Source organism: Trichosurus vulpecula, chromosome 1 (genome assembly GCF_011100635.1).
Source record: "Trichosurus vulpecula isolate mTriVul1 chromosome 1, mTriVul1.pri, whole genome shotgun sequence".
NCBI lineage: Eukaryota > Metazoa > Chordata > Mammalia > Diprotodontia > Phalangeridae > Trichosurus > Trichosurus vulpecula.
In genome coordinates, this window is record NC_050573.1 from 278197249 (window position 1) to 278216936 (window position 19688).

At 38.6% G+C, this 19688-nt stretch overlaps 1 protein-coding gene across 1 annotated transcript in view; it reads left to right on the plus strand.

The window, feature by feature from the left end:
* NKAIN3 (sodium/potassium transporting ATPase interacting 3) overlaps positions 1 to 19688 on the plus strand; it is a 451267-nt gene that overhangs the window by 405387 nt on the left and 26192 nt on the right. The window contains exon 6 of the mRNA XM_036744080.1: positions 3736 to 3796. Within this exon, the coding sequence (XP_036599975.1) occupies positions 3736 to 3796 (61 nt within the window). The remainder of the gene's footprint in view (positions 1 to 3735; positions 3797 to 19688) is intronic.

The following is a 19688-nucleotide window of genomic DNA, read 5'->3' on the forward strand; positions in this document are numbered from 1 at the left end:
ATGGAATCAGGACTACCATATCACTTACATATTAAAAGTTAGAGATCAAAAAGCAGGGGTAGCAATTCTGATCTCAGACAAAGCAAAAGCAAAAACAGATCTAATTAAAAGAGGTAAGGTAGGAAACTACATCCTGCTAAAAGGTACCATGGATAAAATTGTGCATACCCTTTGACCCAGCAATACCACTTCTAGGTCTGTATCCCAAAGAGATCATAAAAAAGGAAAAGGACCCACCTGTGCAAAAATATTTATAGAAGCTCTTTCTGTGGTGGCAAAGAAATAGAAATTGAGGGGATACCCATCAATTGGGGAATGACTAAACAAGTTGTGATATATGAATGTAATGCACTAATATTGTGCTATAGGAAATGATAAACAGGCAGACTTCAGAAAAATCTTGAAAGCCATATATAAACTGATGCTGAGTGAAATGAGCAGAAGCAGAAGATTGTACACAGTAATAACCACATTGTGCAATGACTGACCTTGATAGACTTAACGCTTCTCAGCAATGAAAGGATCTAAGACAACTCCAAAACTCATGATGGAAAATGCTATCCACATCCAGAAAAAGAAATATGGAGTCTGAATGCAGATGGAAGCATACTATCTACTCTTCTTTTCTTTTGTTGTTTTGTTTTGTTTCTTATTTCTTGTGGTTCCTCCCATTAGTTCTAATTCTCCTGTACATCGTGACTAATGTGAAAATATGTTTAACATGAATGTGTAAGCAGATCCTATATCAGATTGCATGCTATCTTGGGGGGGGAGAAAAGGGTGGGGGAGAAAATTCAAAACTCAAAATCTTATGGAAGTGAATGTTGAAAACTAAAAATAATTATTTTTAAAAAGTTAGAGGTCAAATTCACCTGAAGTAGTGAGTTCTTCCTTATCAGAGACCTACAAGTGAAGGATGGACGGCCATTTTTCAGGCATGTTGTAGAGGAGATTTGTATTCAGATATGTATTATACTGGATGGCCTCTGGGGTCCCTTACAACTTTGAAATTCTGTGATTCTCTGAGTCAGCTTCTTTGTACTGATATATGATGTGAATATATTGGCACAGCCACTTCCAGGTTCCATCTCTGGGGACCCCTGCATCAACCCTCTGTTTTTCTTCCCCAATACTCCTTCTCCAAGTGCAATGCAGGAATACTCTTCATATCCCTAACACTCTAATCCTCCAATGTTGATTGCACTTGGTAGTCTTGCTGAAGAAATGTTCAGATCTTGAAAGGAGCTCATTTACATGCTGCATGGTCTCTGCAACTTGCTAGAAGTCAGTAATGTAGTTAATGTGGGAATTCTTCATTTGCATACCTTTGCTTGTCATTTAGTTATGATGAGACAGCCAAGAAAACAGAATAAGAATTCATCTTACTGGGACACTAAAAATGCTCTCCTTAGCAGAAAGGTGAAGGAGAGAGGGCTATATTTTACTTGAAGATTATATTTTACTAGAACTATAGAAAATTAATAGACTTCCTAGAACCAAGGTACTAACAAGACCTTGGACTCACAATTGAAAAGGTCCCTAGCACAGAGCCAAAACATTTTGATGTATCTTCACTTCCCTCCCACCAAAACTGAGATGAAAAACACATCGTGTGACTGCAGTTGTGATAAATCGTCCCTCAGCACTCCTGCTCATAGCACAAGATCGGTACAAGGGGCATGCTTAGAATTCTCATGGTGATTTCAGAGTTCTCCTGACATTCTAAATGAACATCCTTCAATCTGAACTTGGTGCAGAGGAGAAAATCAAGTTACCAACAAAACAACTGTACATTAGTTATCTAATATGAAGAGTATCCCTCCCTCCCCCATCCCCAGTTAAGTATTACTTAATCCTTAATTCTAAATCTGTACAAGCAAGGCAGCAAAATTAATCCAAGATTTCTTCTAAAGAAAGCTTTAATCCAGCCTTAGGAATAATAACAAATTGCTCACATTTATGTAACACCTTCTAAACATTTACTAATTGCTTCACATACATTGTCTTCTTCCAATTAAGATCTGAGTATATGACCATGTATCTTTATAATATCAGCTCCTTGAGGGGCAGCAAATATTTCAATTCTGTCTTTGTATCTCCAGTGCCTAGCAAAATGAATGACACCACAATGAGAGTTTAAAAAATACTTGCTGATTGATTTAAACCTCATTGCAACCTTTCAAGGTTGAGGCTACAAATATTTTCCTTTTTATAAATGAAAAAACAAGACAAGAGGGGTTAAGTGATTTGCTCAGGGTCACAAAACTATTAAGTGCCAGAGGGAAAATTCAAACTCAAGATTCATGAATTCTTCACTCTTCCTCCCCTCCTACATCCAAAAAATTAGCAAGTGTGGTCAATGCTACTTCCACAACACTTCTTACATATTCTTCTTCCACACTCACATGATCAACACCCTAATTTGGGCCCTCACTACCTCTCACTCAGACTATAACAAGTCTCTCAATCTTCTCTATGTTTAGTTTTACCCCTCCCTAATCCATCCTCCACACATCTGCCAAAGTAATATCCCTATAGCATAGAACTGATTGTCACTACTCTCCCCTCTCCAAAACCTCCCTTGGCTCCCTATTGCCTCTTAGAATATCACAGGATCATCATATCATAAATCTACTCAGAAGCGATAAAATATAATTTTCTCTGTTTAGCATTTATAGCCCTTCACAATCCAGTTCCTACCAAGCTTTCCTGGTATGTATCACAAGTGACTTTCCTTTGAGGTAGAGAGACAAGCATTCCCCTGAGGGGGAAAAATTCTGAAAGAAAGCCACAAAAGAGATATTTCCTTCCCTCTTCTCTTCCTTCTCCCCTAGTTCTCCCCCATCCCACCCCACTCTACCCCCACTTGCTGTTGAGCCTGCCTTGCTCTTTAGCGCCACCTGTTGCCTACACGTGTCATTCCTCTTTGTTCAGCTAAGCTGTGGTACTTGCTGTTCCTCAGGCAAAACAGTACAAGCTTTTCCTTATGCCCAGAATTCAGTCCCTGCTCACATCTGCTTTTTAGAATTCCTAGCTCTTTCCGGAGATTAGCTCAAGTCCCTTCCTGATCGTCCTAGCTTCCAGGGCTTTCTCCTTCAAATTACTTTATATTTACTTTGTGTATATTTTGTATTTATTTATGTTTACATAGGATTATAGGACCATAGGTTTAGATTTGAAAGGTACCTTAGAGATCGCTAAGTCCAGCCCCTTCAATTTATGGACGAAGAGATATTGCTTCCCGAAAATGATTGTAAACTTGAGTGTAGGGATTATTTTGTTTTGTTTTCATTTTTGCAGTTTCATCACCTAGCCCCAATTGTATTCAACACCTAGCATGCTGTATTCAGTTAATAAATGCCTGCTGATTGATCATCACAACAACCCTGTGAGATAAGCAGTACATTTCCTTCAGTGGTTAATTCCAAAATAAATATTCTGAAAAGTCCAAACAGTTTAGTAACCATAGTCTCGGATTCAATTAAATATCTAGAAGCCTGTTCAAGATATACCTGGGTAACTTTCTCTAATCCCATTAACACTAATGGGAATTGAATATGCATTTCAAGATGATAGCTGTTAGTTAAAAATACAAGGAGGCTTCTGTTATCAAATGGTAGTAGTTAATTCAGGGCATCCTTTATCTGCTAATTGCACAAGCTGTAATTGAGATTCCTGCTTTACACAAATTTAGTACAGCTTTCTGACATGCATTGTTTTGTTTTTCTTCCACAGTTGATTGGCTTTGTGTATGCCTGTTATGTGATCAGTGTTTTCATGGAGGAAGAGGACAGCTGTAAGTACTGAATGCTCTCAGATCTCTGGAGCTGCTAGGAATGAGGCACTTTCCTAGAGCTAATTGTTTTCTGAGCTACTAAATTGCTCATCCTTGGGATTAGAAAGGATCTAAGTCAGGATCAATACTGTGCTGACTATGCAGAGTTTGAACTGAAATGCACCATATTATGCTGAAATTCAAATAACTGTACTGGGTGGCATTAGGTGCAAGGTATTGTGGTAGGCACAGAATAGGTCCCACTGACTAATTAACAATCAAGTTTTTAAAAGGGATAGGAAAATTACTTTCTCATTGGTAATCTAGAAATAATAGAAAATGGGGAGTTTGATCATCCTCAGTTGTTGGTGCCCACACCAAATAATTTTGTATATATTTTGTGTATATCCTATATTTACTGACACGCAAACATGGATCTGGGCAGCAAGTGGCACAGTGAATAGAGTGCCAGAACTGAAATCAGGAAAACTCATCTTCCTGAGTTTAAATCCTGCCTCAGACACTAGCTGTGTGAACCTGGGCAAGTCATTTAACCCTGTTTGCCTCAGTTTCCTTATCTGTAAAATGAGCCGGAGAAGGAAATGGCAAACCACTCTAGTATCTTTGCCAAGAAAACATTTAGGGTCACAAAGAGTTAAACACAACTGAAAATGACCCAGCAACAAACGTATATCCACAAAGAAGAATGTAAGTTCTTTAAAAGCAAGGACTACCTCATTTTGCATTTGTATTACTAGAACAGTGGCTTGAGCATAGTGAACATCATTAGCTATAAGCAGGAGGATGGAAAAAGGGAAATAGATACTTGTCACAATGAATACACCTTGAAAAGTCACTGTTAATATATTGTCTGGAGCGATCTGAGGTCCAAGAAAAAAGTAACAACAATGAAATACAACTTAAAAGCCTAAGATGGAAAAGAAGGGGGAGGAGTTCGGAAGATCTTTGGAAATAAATGCCAACACCAAAAAGAGAACAAGTATAAAAGTGCTTCACAGCAAATTGTGAGCTAGCTATTAGAATAAGAAGCAAAGATAATTTAGAACTATGGAGATAGAAAAATGGTAATAGACAATGATTCATTCTCCTCTATTTGAAGATGCCTTAGGACCTTACCAGCACCATACAAATCATGTTTGAATAAAATCGTGCCCAAACCACACCAAATAGGCATTTGATAGCTTTAAAAGTCAGTGAAAACAAGCAAATAACCCAAACAGTTAATTCTTTTGTAGAGTTTGATTTTGAGATTGACTCTATCAAAGCCAGTCTGTCTTTTTTTTTAATCTTGGGCCCAGATATGGTTTGGGGTTTCCTTTAATCCCTGGACATGCACCACTGTATGTCACAGATCTAGAGCCGGAAGAAACCTTAAAGGTTTTCAAGTCTACCCCCTAATTTTAGAGTTATAATTACTGAACCCCAAAGAGGTTAAATAACTTGTACAGCATCACACAGATTGTAAGTGGCAGAGCCCTTTGACTCCAAGAGCGTCCTCCTGCACTATGTTGCCTCCATCAGACTTATTTGGTATTAGAAGAGGGATGCAAGAAAAAGGAATGAAAAAGGAATGGGTTCTTTTCACCACCAACATATCATGAACATCCATCAGATCAATGGTGGCTTCACCAAGTTGGGGTACCTAAAGAGGCAGATAGCGCTGAGGAAATGAAACTGGGTTTATCCTGAGATGAACCTTGGAGAAAATATACATAATTGGCTCCAAAAATGCATTATATGTTGGAACTGTCCCCAGCTGCAACAAACAAACTCCTATGGTGCAGTCTAGATGGGATATCAGGCAATTTATTGCGATTCAATATTTATTTTTATTCAAATAACTAGATATTTCAGAGAGTTGGAGAAAACACAATTTATCAACACAACAGGTATTACCTTCCGGTGATTTCATGTCACCAGGATGCAGGCTCAGTTTTCTTGGCTAAATATTTCACAAATGTTTGAATAGTGCCCTCTGTTCATGGATACGTTTGGAAATAGTTCTGCAGTTCACTTGTGAGTAATATGTAATTTTAGCTTACCATCAGGTTGGCTCAGTTTGAAGGTATTGCTCAGGGTCTGCCACCATCATTGAAAATTTCCTATCCCCTGTAAGACACAAAATGCTGTTTTCCTTTAAAAAGTTGGGAACAGGGTGATGAAGGGGAGATTATGTAGGAATATTTTCCTTACCCATTGGGCCCTCTATATGAAGCTAGGGGATTATACAGAAACTAAACCAAACAATAAAAAGGAAGGAAAATTTGGTTAATTGAAATGATTTGTTTGATAGTCTGGACATTTTTATTCTTGTATAAGTATATTATATACTTATATGAGTGCATTATATGCTTATATAAGTGTGTTACATACTTATATAAGCATAAGGATATTATATAATTATATATTACATACTTACATAAGCATTAGTATGCTACATACTTATATAAGCACAAGTACATTATATAATTATATATTACATACTCACATAAGCATTAGTATGTTACATACTTATATAAGCATAAGTACATTATATAATTGTATATTACATACTTACATAAGCATTAGTATGTTACATACTTATATAAGCGCAAGTACATTATATAATTATGTATTACATACTTACATAAGCATTATATCAGTATGTTCTGGTAGTCTTTCACTAAAATCATGATCAATCATGTGTAAAGTTAGCTTTTAACGCTGCACTAATATATATATATGTATACGTATACATATATATATATACAATATTCCACAATTAAATTGTTTTTTATACATTCTCTCCATGTCCCTCTCTCCTTCTCCATCCCACTTATATAGATTAAGGCTTATTGAGTGCTATTGCCAGTGAGACTGTACTCAGGCAGGAAGAGGAAAGTGAGAGATTTTTAAGGAAAGAATTTAGAGGGAAGAGCGAGAAGGAAGTGGGCGATATGCACATATATAGAGGTAAAGAAACTTGTAGCCCAAGGAGGACCCTCCCCACCCCTAGAATTTTTGGTTAATTATAAAGCTATCCCTTCTTTCTCCTTTCTCCCCAAACACACACATACCCATACCCATACATACATACATACACACACATACATTTTTTTTTTACATAATCTCTATAATTCTAGGCAATGAGGTTAGTACAGTGGATAGAGTGATAAGCCTGGAGTCAGGAAGACTTGAGTTCAAATTTGACCTCGGAAACTTACTAGCTGTGTGTCTACTTCAGTTTCCTCAGCTGTAAAAATGAGGATAATTATAGCAACTACCTCACAGAATTGTTGTAAGGATCAATTGAGAAAATATTTATAAAGTGCTTAGTGCAGTGTATAGCATAAATTAAGCACTGTATTCATGCTTATTCCTTCTCCTTCTCCATTTGCATGGGTCGTCCTATCTCTTTAGCACTTATACCAAAAACTTTAACGTTCTCACAATAATGCCAAAGCACCTTTAATCATTTACAATATCTAATTCCAGTGCTTTCCATATAAACAATACCTTTTGATTTAAAAAAAGCTCGACCAGCTGAAGATTGTTTTAGCAAATTTATCAGAAGAATGAATATATTTTCCTCACTAATTTGTTTACTCTTTTTCAGATAACTAGAGATCATTTTAAGGTTTAGGTTTTCCAGACTTAAGAATCGTTGAACAAGCATCTTGCATGTTACCCAAACAGGAATCACTTCCAAATGCATTTTAATGAATAAAAATTATTAGAAACTGAGGTTATCTCATCTAGCTATAGTCATCTGAGTACATTTTCATACACCTACTTCATTTCCTGTCTTTGTTTAGTGTGTGTTGCACACATGTTTGTGTTTAATTAGAGGGTGTGGAAGGGAAGTAAGTCAGTAGGTATTAGACTTTTCCAAGGGATACCAACTATTTCAGACAAGTCGCTTCATGTACCTACAATTTAACAGTTTCCTTCCTATTCATTACTCCCTAAGGATTTTGGGCTGGAAAATCATCTCATCCCATCCCCTTGTTTTAGAGCAGATTCAGTTTTGTTGTTGTTGAGTTGTTTTTCAGTCATGTTCGACTTTTGTGACTGCATTTGGGATTTTGTTGGCAAAGATGCTAAAGTAGTTTGCCATTTCCTTCTCCAGCTCATTTTACAGATGAGGAACTGAGGCAAACAGAGTTAAGTGAATTGCCCAGGGTCACACAGCTAGTAAGTGTCTGAGACCAGATCTTCCTGAATCCAGGCTGGACAGTCTATCCACTGTGCCACTTTGATGCCCTTTGTGCTACGTGGCTGCAGCTAGCTATCCTCAAAGTATGGTCTGAGGACTCCTGAGGATCCCTGAGACCCTTTAATGGGGTTCATGAGGTCAAAACTGTTTTCATGATAATACTAAAATACTTTAATTTCTAATACAGTAAATATCGATAAGTAAAAACCACATAGAAAAAGCTCTTTGGTGTCTTTAATAATTTTAAGACTTTAAAGGGATCCTAAGGCCAAAAAGTTTGAGAATTGCTATTTTAGAGAGAAGAAGTAAGATGATTTGCACAAAATAATAGGTAGCCAACTAAGAAGTTAAACCAAGATCTTCCAACCCCAAATTAAGAAGTGCTTAGAGCCTTTCCCTTTCTTCTAAGGGCCAAAGACAATACTCATCCTAGGATAAAGTGTGCTGGCATGCCCAAGGCATACTTGACTGGTGCTCTATGCATGCCCATGTCCCAATTCCATTACTTTTTCTTCTATCTCTTATTACCTCTCCTTCCGACTATTTGGTAAAAGAAAATCACTATTTTGAAAAATGTAGCTAGGAAGTAAAAATCCTAAAAGTAGCATGTGGGATGTTTGGATGAATACCTTCATAATGTACATCTCTTAAAATAGGAAGTTCTCTACAGATGTTATTTGTGATTCCTTTGGGACCAGAATTTTCCAGTACTCTCTGCTCCTGCCTTTATATCTGTCTCCCCCTTTATCAGCAGCCTTACCTTCCCTGTTCCAAATTCAAATTGAGCTTTGTACATGCCATTGTAACTGCCATAATGCCGTTGTTTCAGCATTACTCCCTTCTTGGCACATTTCATGAGATAAAAGCTTAGTCATTCTTTTGCCTTCCCTTCGAGGGAAGAAAATACAACTGGATGGCATTTTCTTTGAGATTTATAACAGTGCAAAAGAAAAAGTGAATTAGAAAACCAATTCTGAATCCATCAGGCTTTTTCAGGCCTTTCATCAGCATTCTTTTGGGGTAATAATATGAGAGACTATGCAGCCTATAGAATATACTGATGCTGAATGATTGGGGGATTTCTACTGACTTTGGTAGCTTCCATTGACTTAAAGTCCTCTAAATGGGGCAGTAGATATAGTGCAGGGCCTGGAGTCAAAAAGACTCATCTTTGTGAGTTCGAATCTGGCCTCAGAAACTTAGTAGCTGTGTGACCCTGGGCAAGTCACTTAACCCTGTTTGCCTCAGTTTCCTTATCTGTAAAGTGAGCTAGAGAAGGAAATGGCAAACCACTGCAGTATCTTTGCCAAGAAAACCCCAAATAGGGTCATGAAGAGTAGGATAGGACTGAAGTGACTGAACAACAAACAGAAATACCTAATCTAGTTAATGGACTAGACTGCTTACTTACTCATTACTGAAGCTTCTGTTAGCTATCTGCTTTATTGTGATATTTATTATTTCTGTGGTCTGTTAAGCTTCGGGGCACCAACTGAATATATTAGTGATGTAGTACCATCAATCCAAATAATATTTAGAAACAGAGAAATCTTGGAGTGATCCAAACAAAATACTTGAAATAATCAAATTCTGAAGAAAAGATGACAGGGAAGAACAGAAACAAATACCTTTTCGCTCAAGGCTTTTCAGGCTAAGGTCATGATGTAGAATTTACTAAAGGAAATGGAAACAAAAAGTGGAAACCCAAAGTGCATTTTTTTATAGTTAAATCATTCAGGTGCCTTCAGAAGGCGGATGTGGGCAAAAAGAGACTCCTATAATCGATAGTGGTGATCTCATAGACTAGCATAATCTGGACCAACTGTTAGCTTTTAAACAGAATAATTTTAAGCTGTCCTTAACAGATGAAAAGGACATTCCTGACCTGCACATGTGCTTTGAGTCATTTTTCCAGTATGTAAGCATAAGCATAAAATAATTACCTAGGTGGCTTTCCTGTTTCCTCTAAGTATTCTAAGGTCCCTGCTCCATGTTCCTGGAAATCCCAATCTGTACGGTAATGTCAAATGGAATATAATGTCATAGTATTTTGGCATCCGGACACATTGTGATTCAGACTCTAATGAAATAGATTGCATGAATGAAACCACTGCATTATTCCATGTGCATAAGCCTTGTCCATAGAAAGAAACCCATCAAATGGGCTTAAAAATTAATAACAGCCACTCGATCACCAGCCATGCATTGCTTAAATGGATCTATGGGACTAACGTTACAGCTGATGGACACTTTCTGAAGGGTAATGAATGCCTGAGGAAACAGGTAGTTCCCAGCTGGTTCTTCACTTCTTCCTTAACATTTCTGTTCCCATAGTTAACTGTTACTTATAAAGAAGATGATTGCAGGTCAATGCACTGAAAAGAAAGGCACGTAAAAGGCACATTACTGGAACGGGGTTAATGTTTTGGATTGTTCATCCTAATGAAAAAGCCTATTTATATCCTCTCCTTTCATTTTTTTTTTCATTTCTCCCTTTGTAGCTCTATCAATCTGTACAAAGTACTTTTGAGAGATGAGATGGTGTGAAATCTATAGTCATAAAAACCTGTCACCATCTTGTTTGCGAATCATCTGCTCTTAAAAACCAACTCTGGAGCTTGTTACCAACTTGTCAGACTTACTGAAAAGAATGTTTTTAATAAAGAAGAGTATGGAGGAGAGGCAGAATATAGTGGGAAGGGGAAATTATTAACTGTTATTAATGTAAGACTCCCTCCGTCGATCAATTGCTAACATTACTCTTTCTGGTATTAGATGGCAAATGTAACTTCTCCATGAGCTCATGAGGAACGTCTGTGATTGCATACCCTGTGCAAGGGGTGGGAAGTACATGGAATTCCACTAACTGAGCCTTGTCTGAGGCACAGTCCAGCATTTTAAAATGTCAAGACAACAAGAGTAATAAAAATGATAGCTAGCATTTACAGAGAGCCTAAGTAAGTACTTTACAAATATTATTTCATTAGATCCTCATGATAACGCTAAAAGGCAGGTGTTTTATTATCCCCATTTTACATTTGACGAAACTGAGGCAGACAGAAATGAATTGACTTACCTAGGGTCACACAGCTAGTAAGTGTCTGAAGCAGGATTTGAACTCAGATTTTCCTGACTCCAAGTTCAGCTCTCTATACACTAAGCCACCTAGCTGCTCTATAGTCCTTTATGTAGCTATATTATCTGCCACTCAGCTGCTAAGATGACCTGTCAGTGAGGTCCTATGACTTCCTATTACCTTCAGAATTAAATATAAAGTCCTCTATTTGGCATTCAAAACTCTTCATAACCTGGCTCCATCCTCTCTTTTCAGTCTTCTTGTACCTTACTTCCCTTCACACATTCAGTGATCTAGTCATAATGGCCTCCTTGCTGCTTCTCTAATATGACATTCTATCTTCCACCTCCATGTTTTTTCACTTGCCGTCTCTGTGACTGTAATATTTTGCTCCCTTACGTTGGCCTCTTAGTTTCCCTAGTTTCCTTCAAGACTCAGCTCAAGATCTGCCTTCTTTCTGCAGAGACTTTTCCTGGTCCTCTCAGGTGTTAATGCCTTTCATGTACTCTGTACATGAATTACAACTATGTTGTTGTTCAGTCTTTTTTCGGTCATATATGACTCTTCGTGACTCTATTTGGAGTTTTCTTGGCAGATACTGGAGTGGTTTGCTATTTCCTTCTGCAGCTTTTTTTACAGATGAGGAAACTGAGGCAAACAAGGTTAAGTGACCTACCCAGGGTCACACAGCTAGTAAGTGTCTGAGGCTGGATTTGAACTCAGGTCTTTTTGACTCTGGGCCTGGTGCTCTATCCATTGAACCACCAAGGTGCATGTTGCTTCCCCCATCAGGATGTGTGCTCCTAGATGTCAGGGACTGGTTGGGTTTATTCTTTGTTTTTATTGCCTTTCTCTGTAACGCCAGTATAGAGCATAATTCCTAGCACACAGTAAGTGCTTATTGAATGCCTGTTGACTGCCTGACTGTCAGAACCTTGCTACAAGAGGAACCAGTGCACTCTCAGGAAACTTTCCATTCAGAGCAAGAATGGATATTGGAAAACTATTCTACAGACCTACTTCCTCCCAGGTTCCTGCTGGGCAGTGTTCATGTATTTGCCTGCCTCCCCACAAATGTATTTGATGAGCTCTGGCAGCCATTACCATGGTAACGACATGAACTGGAAATAAAAATAATTTCTTTCTTCTCCAAATCTTTCACTGCAGCTGCACAAAAGTAAGGAAATTTCCCAATTTGAATTTTATTCTCCTGGCCCTTGCCTCCTCTCTGGTGGAGAGACTTAGGTCAAATGCAGTGTCTTAGAGAGAAAGCAGGAAAAGACCTGGATGAGTCACACACAGGATAACGGCCCCACAAGGACAAGCTAGGATTAGAGCAACTCATTATCCAGTGTTCTGGGGCAAACCCTGCACTAGGTTATCATAGCCTGAGAGAATCGGGGAGCAGTGCCCCATATGAGGACAACCAAACCACAGTTAGAAGGTTAGCCTCTATCCTACTCCTGCTGTAAAGGTGTTGCGGGAGATGCTAAGTCACAATCTGAAATCACAGAGTGCACCTGTTGCTCCAACATTTCTGGAGCACCAGAGGATAATTTCCTTTTGCATACTGCTGCCTGCAATCATCTTCTTTCCCTAAATCCTCATACAGTGTTTTCCTAAATCCCTGTCACTGGATGTTTGAGCTGTCAATCAACATTGGGCCATCCAGTGTACATAGTGCAAGCAATTAAACCTCTTACCCACCTGCTGCTTATTAAGAGTTTTGCTCGTCAGTTACATTGACTGAAAGACAGAGGAAAAGGTGGTCCCTCTCTCCCTATAGTTTTAAGCTTGATAAATATCTCTGGTGTAAAACTAAATATAGCCTTACTCTGTTGGTGGAAAGCAAAATAACAGAGCCATCCCTAAAGCATTCCAACACTAAGGGGGAGGGAGGGCTGTGGAACAACACACTATGTGATCCCTGCATCATCATTTTTGTATAGGGGGAAATCTGGTTAATATTACCATCAAGGTCAACCATAAAGAAAAAGAGAGGATGAGATACAACAAAAGTAACCTGCAGCCTAAAAGGAAGAGTAAACTTACCTTGTGCTGTGGTAAGGACAAGGAGATAAACTATGTAGCTTGGAAACTGAGTCCTTCCTTCCCCACTCTCCAATTGCATGGAAGAGTCAGCAGTACTTCCTTATGGCCACATCTATTGCCTTCTCACAGCTCTAGCCAACTAGTCCCTAAAGTAGCGTGACTTGTCTCCACCACAGTTTGGAAAGGGATTGGAGCCAATCCTCCAGTTTACCACATCCTATGACACCGAGACTAAACACACTTCTTTCAATTTCTACCTTTGTCTCCTAATTCCATACTCCAGGGCCAAAAAGAGTAAGTAAATCCCTTTTCTTTTTATTTGTATCTTTTTTTAAAATGGTTTATTGATATCTGATGTTTTATCAGTCCTTTCTGGATATAGTCTTACCCTCCACCCCACAAGTGAAGCTTTCCTCATGATGATGAAAAAATAGCTTGATAAAACCAGCACATAAAAATCTGGTTTGATGGCTGGCAGCTTCCAAACCCATAGTCCATGTGCTGGTAAAGAAAAGACAGTGGTGGTACAGGTGCAGTGGACAGAGCACTGACCCTGGAGTCAGGAGGACTTGACCTCAAATCCAGCCTCAGACACTTGACACTTGATAATTGATACTCGACCCCAATTACCTTGCCCAAAAAGCGGGGTGGGAGAAGGGGGGGCAGGCAGCATTCCAATCTCTTTTCCATGTGGTAGCTCTTCAAATACTTGAAGATAACTATTGTGTCTCACATTCCTCCCCCTAAACCTTCCCTTTTCTAAACTCAACGTTGCTAATTCATTCAGTTGCTAGTTCTGACAAGGGGTGATCAATCAATCCATAAGTATTTGTTAAGCATTTGCTGTGTAATAGGCTCTGGAAATAACAAGACATGAATGAAACCATTCTCATCTTTAAGGAGCTAGGTTCTATTGGGGAGATAATAAGTACACGGATATACAAGATAAACATTAGGTACTAGGGGAGGAGAGCCATTAGCAGCTGGACAATCAGGAAAGGTTTCGTGTAGAAGGTGACACTTGAACTGTTTTGAAGGATTCTAAGAGATTCTAACTGAGGAGGGGGTGGGTACATTCCAGGTGTGAGGGCGCAGCCAGTACCAAAGTAAAGAAATAGGAAATGGGAGGTGAAGTGCTGTGAATAAGCAAACAAAGTAGGACTGTTTGGTTGGACCAAGGAGTGAATGACAAAGCCACCTTGGAATAATCAATCTAATCTTCAACTATTTGGCCCAGCAGCACAAATCAGAAAATAAATGAGGCACCCATCTATTTCAAAATTCTGTCTCATCACTCATAAACCAATCATTTCAATTACTAGTCAACTGGGCTGGATACAATTTTGTATTTAGAATTCAATGAGTTATTAAATTATGTGAGGCATAGGGAGTTTGAAGCTTTCAAAAATGAATAATGCATTTTAGTAATTTTAAGAATTTGGGGTAGAAGAGGTCCTAAACTCCCACTGGTTCCTATCACCCCACTTCCTTTAAAGTCAAGTAAGATCTCAATCACATCAAAAACAAATATCTACTTAGAATCTGTTATGTTTCAGTACAAGAAGTGTCAGATATCCAATTCAATTGATATAACAAACATTTCAGATCAAACATAAATGCCTCTGTTTGTCATGGTGTATAATTCCTTACTCCCTATCATTCTCAAACACTCTTTGGTCCAGCCAAACTGCCTTTCTTGCTGATCCTTGCTCACCACACTCCATTCCTTGCCTTCACACATCTGCACTGGCTTTCTCTCATGACTCAGATACACTCCCTCTTCCCCTCTGCCTCGGAGAATCCCTCATTTCGTTCAAAGCTTAGCTCAACTCCACCTTCTGCAGAAGACCTTTCCAGATTCTGCCAACTTCAATTTCCCCTCCCACCCATGCAGTTTTTATTGTACAGATATTTAACCTTGCATATACTTCTTCGTGTGCATATTTTCCCCTAGAAAGTGTAAACTTCTTGAGGGCAAGGACTGTTTCATTTATAACTTTGTATCCATAGCTCTTAGCAAAGTAGCTGACATATGTTGTTCAGTTGTTTCAGTCGTGTTCGATTCTTTGTGGCCCCATTTTGGGGTTTTCTTAACAAAGATACTGGAATGGTTTGCCATTTCCTTCTCCAGATTATTTTACAGATGAGGAAATTGAGGCAAACAGGGTTAAGTAACTCACCTAGGGTCACAAAGGTAGTAAGTATCTGAGGTCAAATTTGAACTCAGGTCCTTCTGACTGGAGGCCCAGGGCTCTACACACTGTACCACCTAGCTACCTGGCTCACAAACAGTTGGAATTTAATAAATGTTGCTTAGTTACTTGATCAATACAAAGTTATTCAGTGTCTCTGCCCTCATTGAACTTGGAATATATTATAGGCTATGATACTTACACAAATACTACAATAAAAAATAATGCATGATAAGAACACAGGACCTGGAGACAGGGAACCTGGGTTTAAAATCCTACCTCTGGTACTTATTACTTGTGGTGACCTTGTTTAAATCTCCCCGGACCTCAGTTTACTCAACTATATGATTAAGGAGCAAGACTAAATGGTCTCTAAGGTCTCTTCTGCTATAGAGCTATTCCTTTGAGTCTTAAAAGCATATTAGAGAAATTCAAATACAATTCTATGTGAGGTCCTCATGAGAGAAAGTCATTAAAAACTAGGGGAGTGAAGAAAGCCTTTGTAGATGAGTTGGCTTTGAGTTGGGCTTTATTCAACAGGTGAAAAGTGAGAGAGTATACTCAAGTCATAAAGAATATGAGCAGAGATATTGAGGCAAAAAGCACAGTGTCTGTTCAAGGGATGGCAGCTAATTCCAAACAGCTTGAGTCTAGGGTGTATAGAAGGGAGTAGCCTAAGATTAGACATGGAAAAGTAGGATAATGTTGGGTTATATCTAGCTTTTAATGCAAAGGAATTCATACTTTACTCAACTGATGACAGAGAGCCAGGGAAGATTTTTGAGTCGACTAGACAGATTCATGAGGAATTAATATGACAGTAATAAAGTAATGAATTTGAATAGGCTGTGAGGAAAAGGAAAATAGTCTAGCTAGATGGAATGCCTTGAGGAAAAACATGATGGGTGAGAAGAAAGGTGTATTATTGGTAAGTAAATCAATGTGACAGAAGCAGTGTTTTTGTCTAGGGGAATAGTGGCCTTTTAAACTGGAGAAGTTGGTTGGAGCCACACTGAGGGGTGTCCTGAGTGACACATTAAGGAAATATTTTTTGAAAGTTTGAGGTATTTTGAATAAATTCCTCTTTTCGAAATGCCTTCTACTCACTGCTAGACAACATGGGAAAGTGCAAGTTTATATTTGGAAATCTACCATCTGCTTTTTATTCATAGCTCTCCCATATCCTCCTCTTGTGTGGAGCACCAAAGGCCCTCCTGCTGTTCTTAGGCATCACCTCTTGCAGTACTAGGTCTACCCACCCTGCACGAGGTCCCATATTTCTACATGACCCCTCCTTCATCTTTCATGTGCAAAGGAATTCCTTCTCCCCACTTCCAAATCAATACTCTTATTTTATGGATCTTAAGGATCTAATTAAAATAATTTTCAACTAAGACATGAATGCCTAATAGGGACTTAATGTGCTGATCATTCAGGATATTTCCTTTTAAAAGTATGCTTATTAGGCCAAAGGACTGAATCTCTAGTGCTAGAATTTTGAGCATGATGACAAATTAGTGCAGTATATTTGGGGGCAAGCTAACCCTTGTGCTGCCCCTTAAACCACACCACGATGGCATATTCCTGCTATTACATTTTAACCCAATTAAAAAGAAAGAAGAATTTGTACTTATCACCTCTAGAGATTTCCATGACTGAAATGGGTCAGAGAAATCCCTAGTCAAACAGAATGGTGGTATAATTTTATGTGATTTTATTAAATGAATGACTTTTTTATAAGTAGTATTATATATTTTCAGAAATACTATTGCTACATGGATGAATGCTACTGAAGTGCAGTCATCTGGAATTACAGCTCATTACAAAAAGTTCATTACAAGAAGAACCCAAAATAGATGGCCAAATTCACATTCTTGCATATCATTCATTGTGGGGGCATGGAGTATAACAGCACATTGAAATTCAAGACTAAATGGTCTATAGAGGATAGAATCCGATATGCAGGCTAACAATTGCTGAATGTTGGATTACCACTGGACATTGGAGTCCTACGTGATTAGTTTACTTAGATTGCCAGTGATAAGTCATTCAAAGCCAGTTAGCCATTATTGGCCATTTCCCTCTACAAATGGATACAGGCCCTTGGGTCAAAATCCAACAGACTGACACTGAAATGCAATCAGAATTCACTTGACTGTAGGCACATTTCAAAAGTCATATAGGAATTGGTGGTATGGCTCTTTCTTTTAAACTTATCATAAATGCATCTTTATTGACAACCTCTGTTAGGATATTACATAATAATTACATGATAAATCCTGTGACTCAAGTGGAATCTAGAACATCTGTAGAAAGTTTTAAATGGAATCACCTCATTATGGCCATTTCTTATTAGAAGTAAGGTGGGATAGTTTTCGTGCTTATTTCCTATTATCTTTTTTCTTTGTGTATTTCTAACAGTGATGGCAAGGATATGTTTTATATAAATTTTTATTTAAAAACTGAATTAACTCTTTCACATTTGTGGGTTTGTCTCTAGTTTGGCCCAGAGCAATAATAATGTCTGCTAATGTGAATGATTTATTGGACTTAATAGGGAAAAGTGATATGTTTGAATGGTTTTTTTTTCCTGAGAACAGGCATTATGGCCTACTCAACCTCCAGTTTTATTCCACCAACAACAGTCACTAGGAACTGACTTGCTGGCTCTCCCGCTTGGTTTGTGGTTGCCATCACCCTGCTGCCCTCCCTAAGCAGATTTGCCTACGGCAAGGGGCACAGATTTCTACCTCTATCCTGTCCTTTTTGTCATTTAAACTGACACCCAACCCTTCATATTCATATTGAAAAGTTGTTACAGCTATTTACACAGAGATGTTATAGTAGAGTGGATTGAAGCTAGCCAAGTCTTTTTGATCTGGAGCCAGAAGACCTGAGGTCAACACCAAGTTCTTCCTCTTACTTACTGTCTGTGTGACCTTTAGCAAGTTACGTAATCTCTCTGTGCTTCAAAGTGCTCATTTGTAAAATGAGAGGTTTGGCCAAAATGACTTCTAAGGTCTTTTTCAGCTCTAAATCTATGATTCTTCAAGTCAGCAATATCTGGGCTTGTCTTGCCTCTGACTTACTAATTGTGTGACCCTGGGCAAGTTACTTAATCTCTTACTGACCCAGGCAGCTCTCGAAGATTATGACTTATAGAGGAGGGGCTGGTCTGCAAAGGGAAAGGAAAAGGTGAAGAGGGGAACAGGGGGAGGGAAGAGAGGAGGGAACAGGAGGAAGTAGAAGAAAAGGAGGAAGAAATGACATATAAAGATTTAAAATAGCAAAGGGAAAAAATCAGAGAAGTGTTTTATCTTTCATGCAAACATTCAGGGAATTAACCTGGATATTCTTGGATAATTCCATTCTTCCAGCTCTTGCTTCCAGAATCAGCCAGTTTGAGACTGTTTGGACTAGATGGTAGATAAATTAAGGTATCTATCTAGTGGAGCAGGGGGAAGACCTTAATACTTAATACTTGTGTGACTTTGTGTATCCCTTCAGTTCTCTGGGCCTCAGTTTCCTCACTTTCCTCACCTATAAAATAAAGGAGAGGGCATGGTGTGAACTTGTTAGCCTCTAATGTGCCTTCCAACTATAAACTAAGATCTTAACATTATAGGTGTTCCATGTAAAATAGATTGAGATTTCCAAGACAGTTGGGATTCTCAGGTTTTGGTTTTGGTTTTTCATTTCGTTTTTCTTTTTTGTTTTTCCCCATATCTGCTTTCTAGATATGGTTTTAATCAGTTGGTTGGTTGGTCCTTGGAAGAGGACCAAAATGACATCACTGTGCTAGAGTCGAGTTTCAATGTGTCTGACTGTGGCTGATCAGACCAATACAAGCTACCACAGGTCAGGCGCAAATAGTCCATGTGAACATTTAGGGTGGATTCTCTAAATTTGTGCATCCTGCATTTCCTTTGAGCTGTTTCAATTCTGCTTTGCTCATAGAGCACAGCACCTTCTCTGATGTAGGTGCACCATGCTGAGTGGTCCCATGCCAATGTCTCCCACATCACACAGTCAATTCCAAAGTTCTTAAGAGAGTGTCTTTGTATTGCTTCTTCTGACCATCATGTGAATACTTGCCCTGTGTGAGTTCTCCATAAAATAGTTTTTTTTTGGCAAGCATATGTTTTGCATTCAAACAACGTGGCCAGCGCATCAAAATTGCACTCTGAAGCAGTTTGAATGCTTGGCAGTTTAGTTTGAGTGAAGACTTCAGTGACTGTAAAGATTGTAAAGACTGCCCAGTGATCTTCAGAATCTTCCTAAGATAATTCGAATGAAAGTGATTACCTAGTTTGCAGAAGGTATTTCTATCTGCCTCTCCCCCAAAAAGAGTTTTCAGGCCTTCTCGTACCTCTTTTA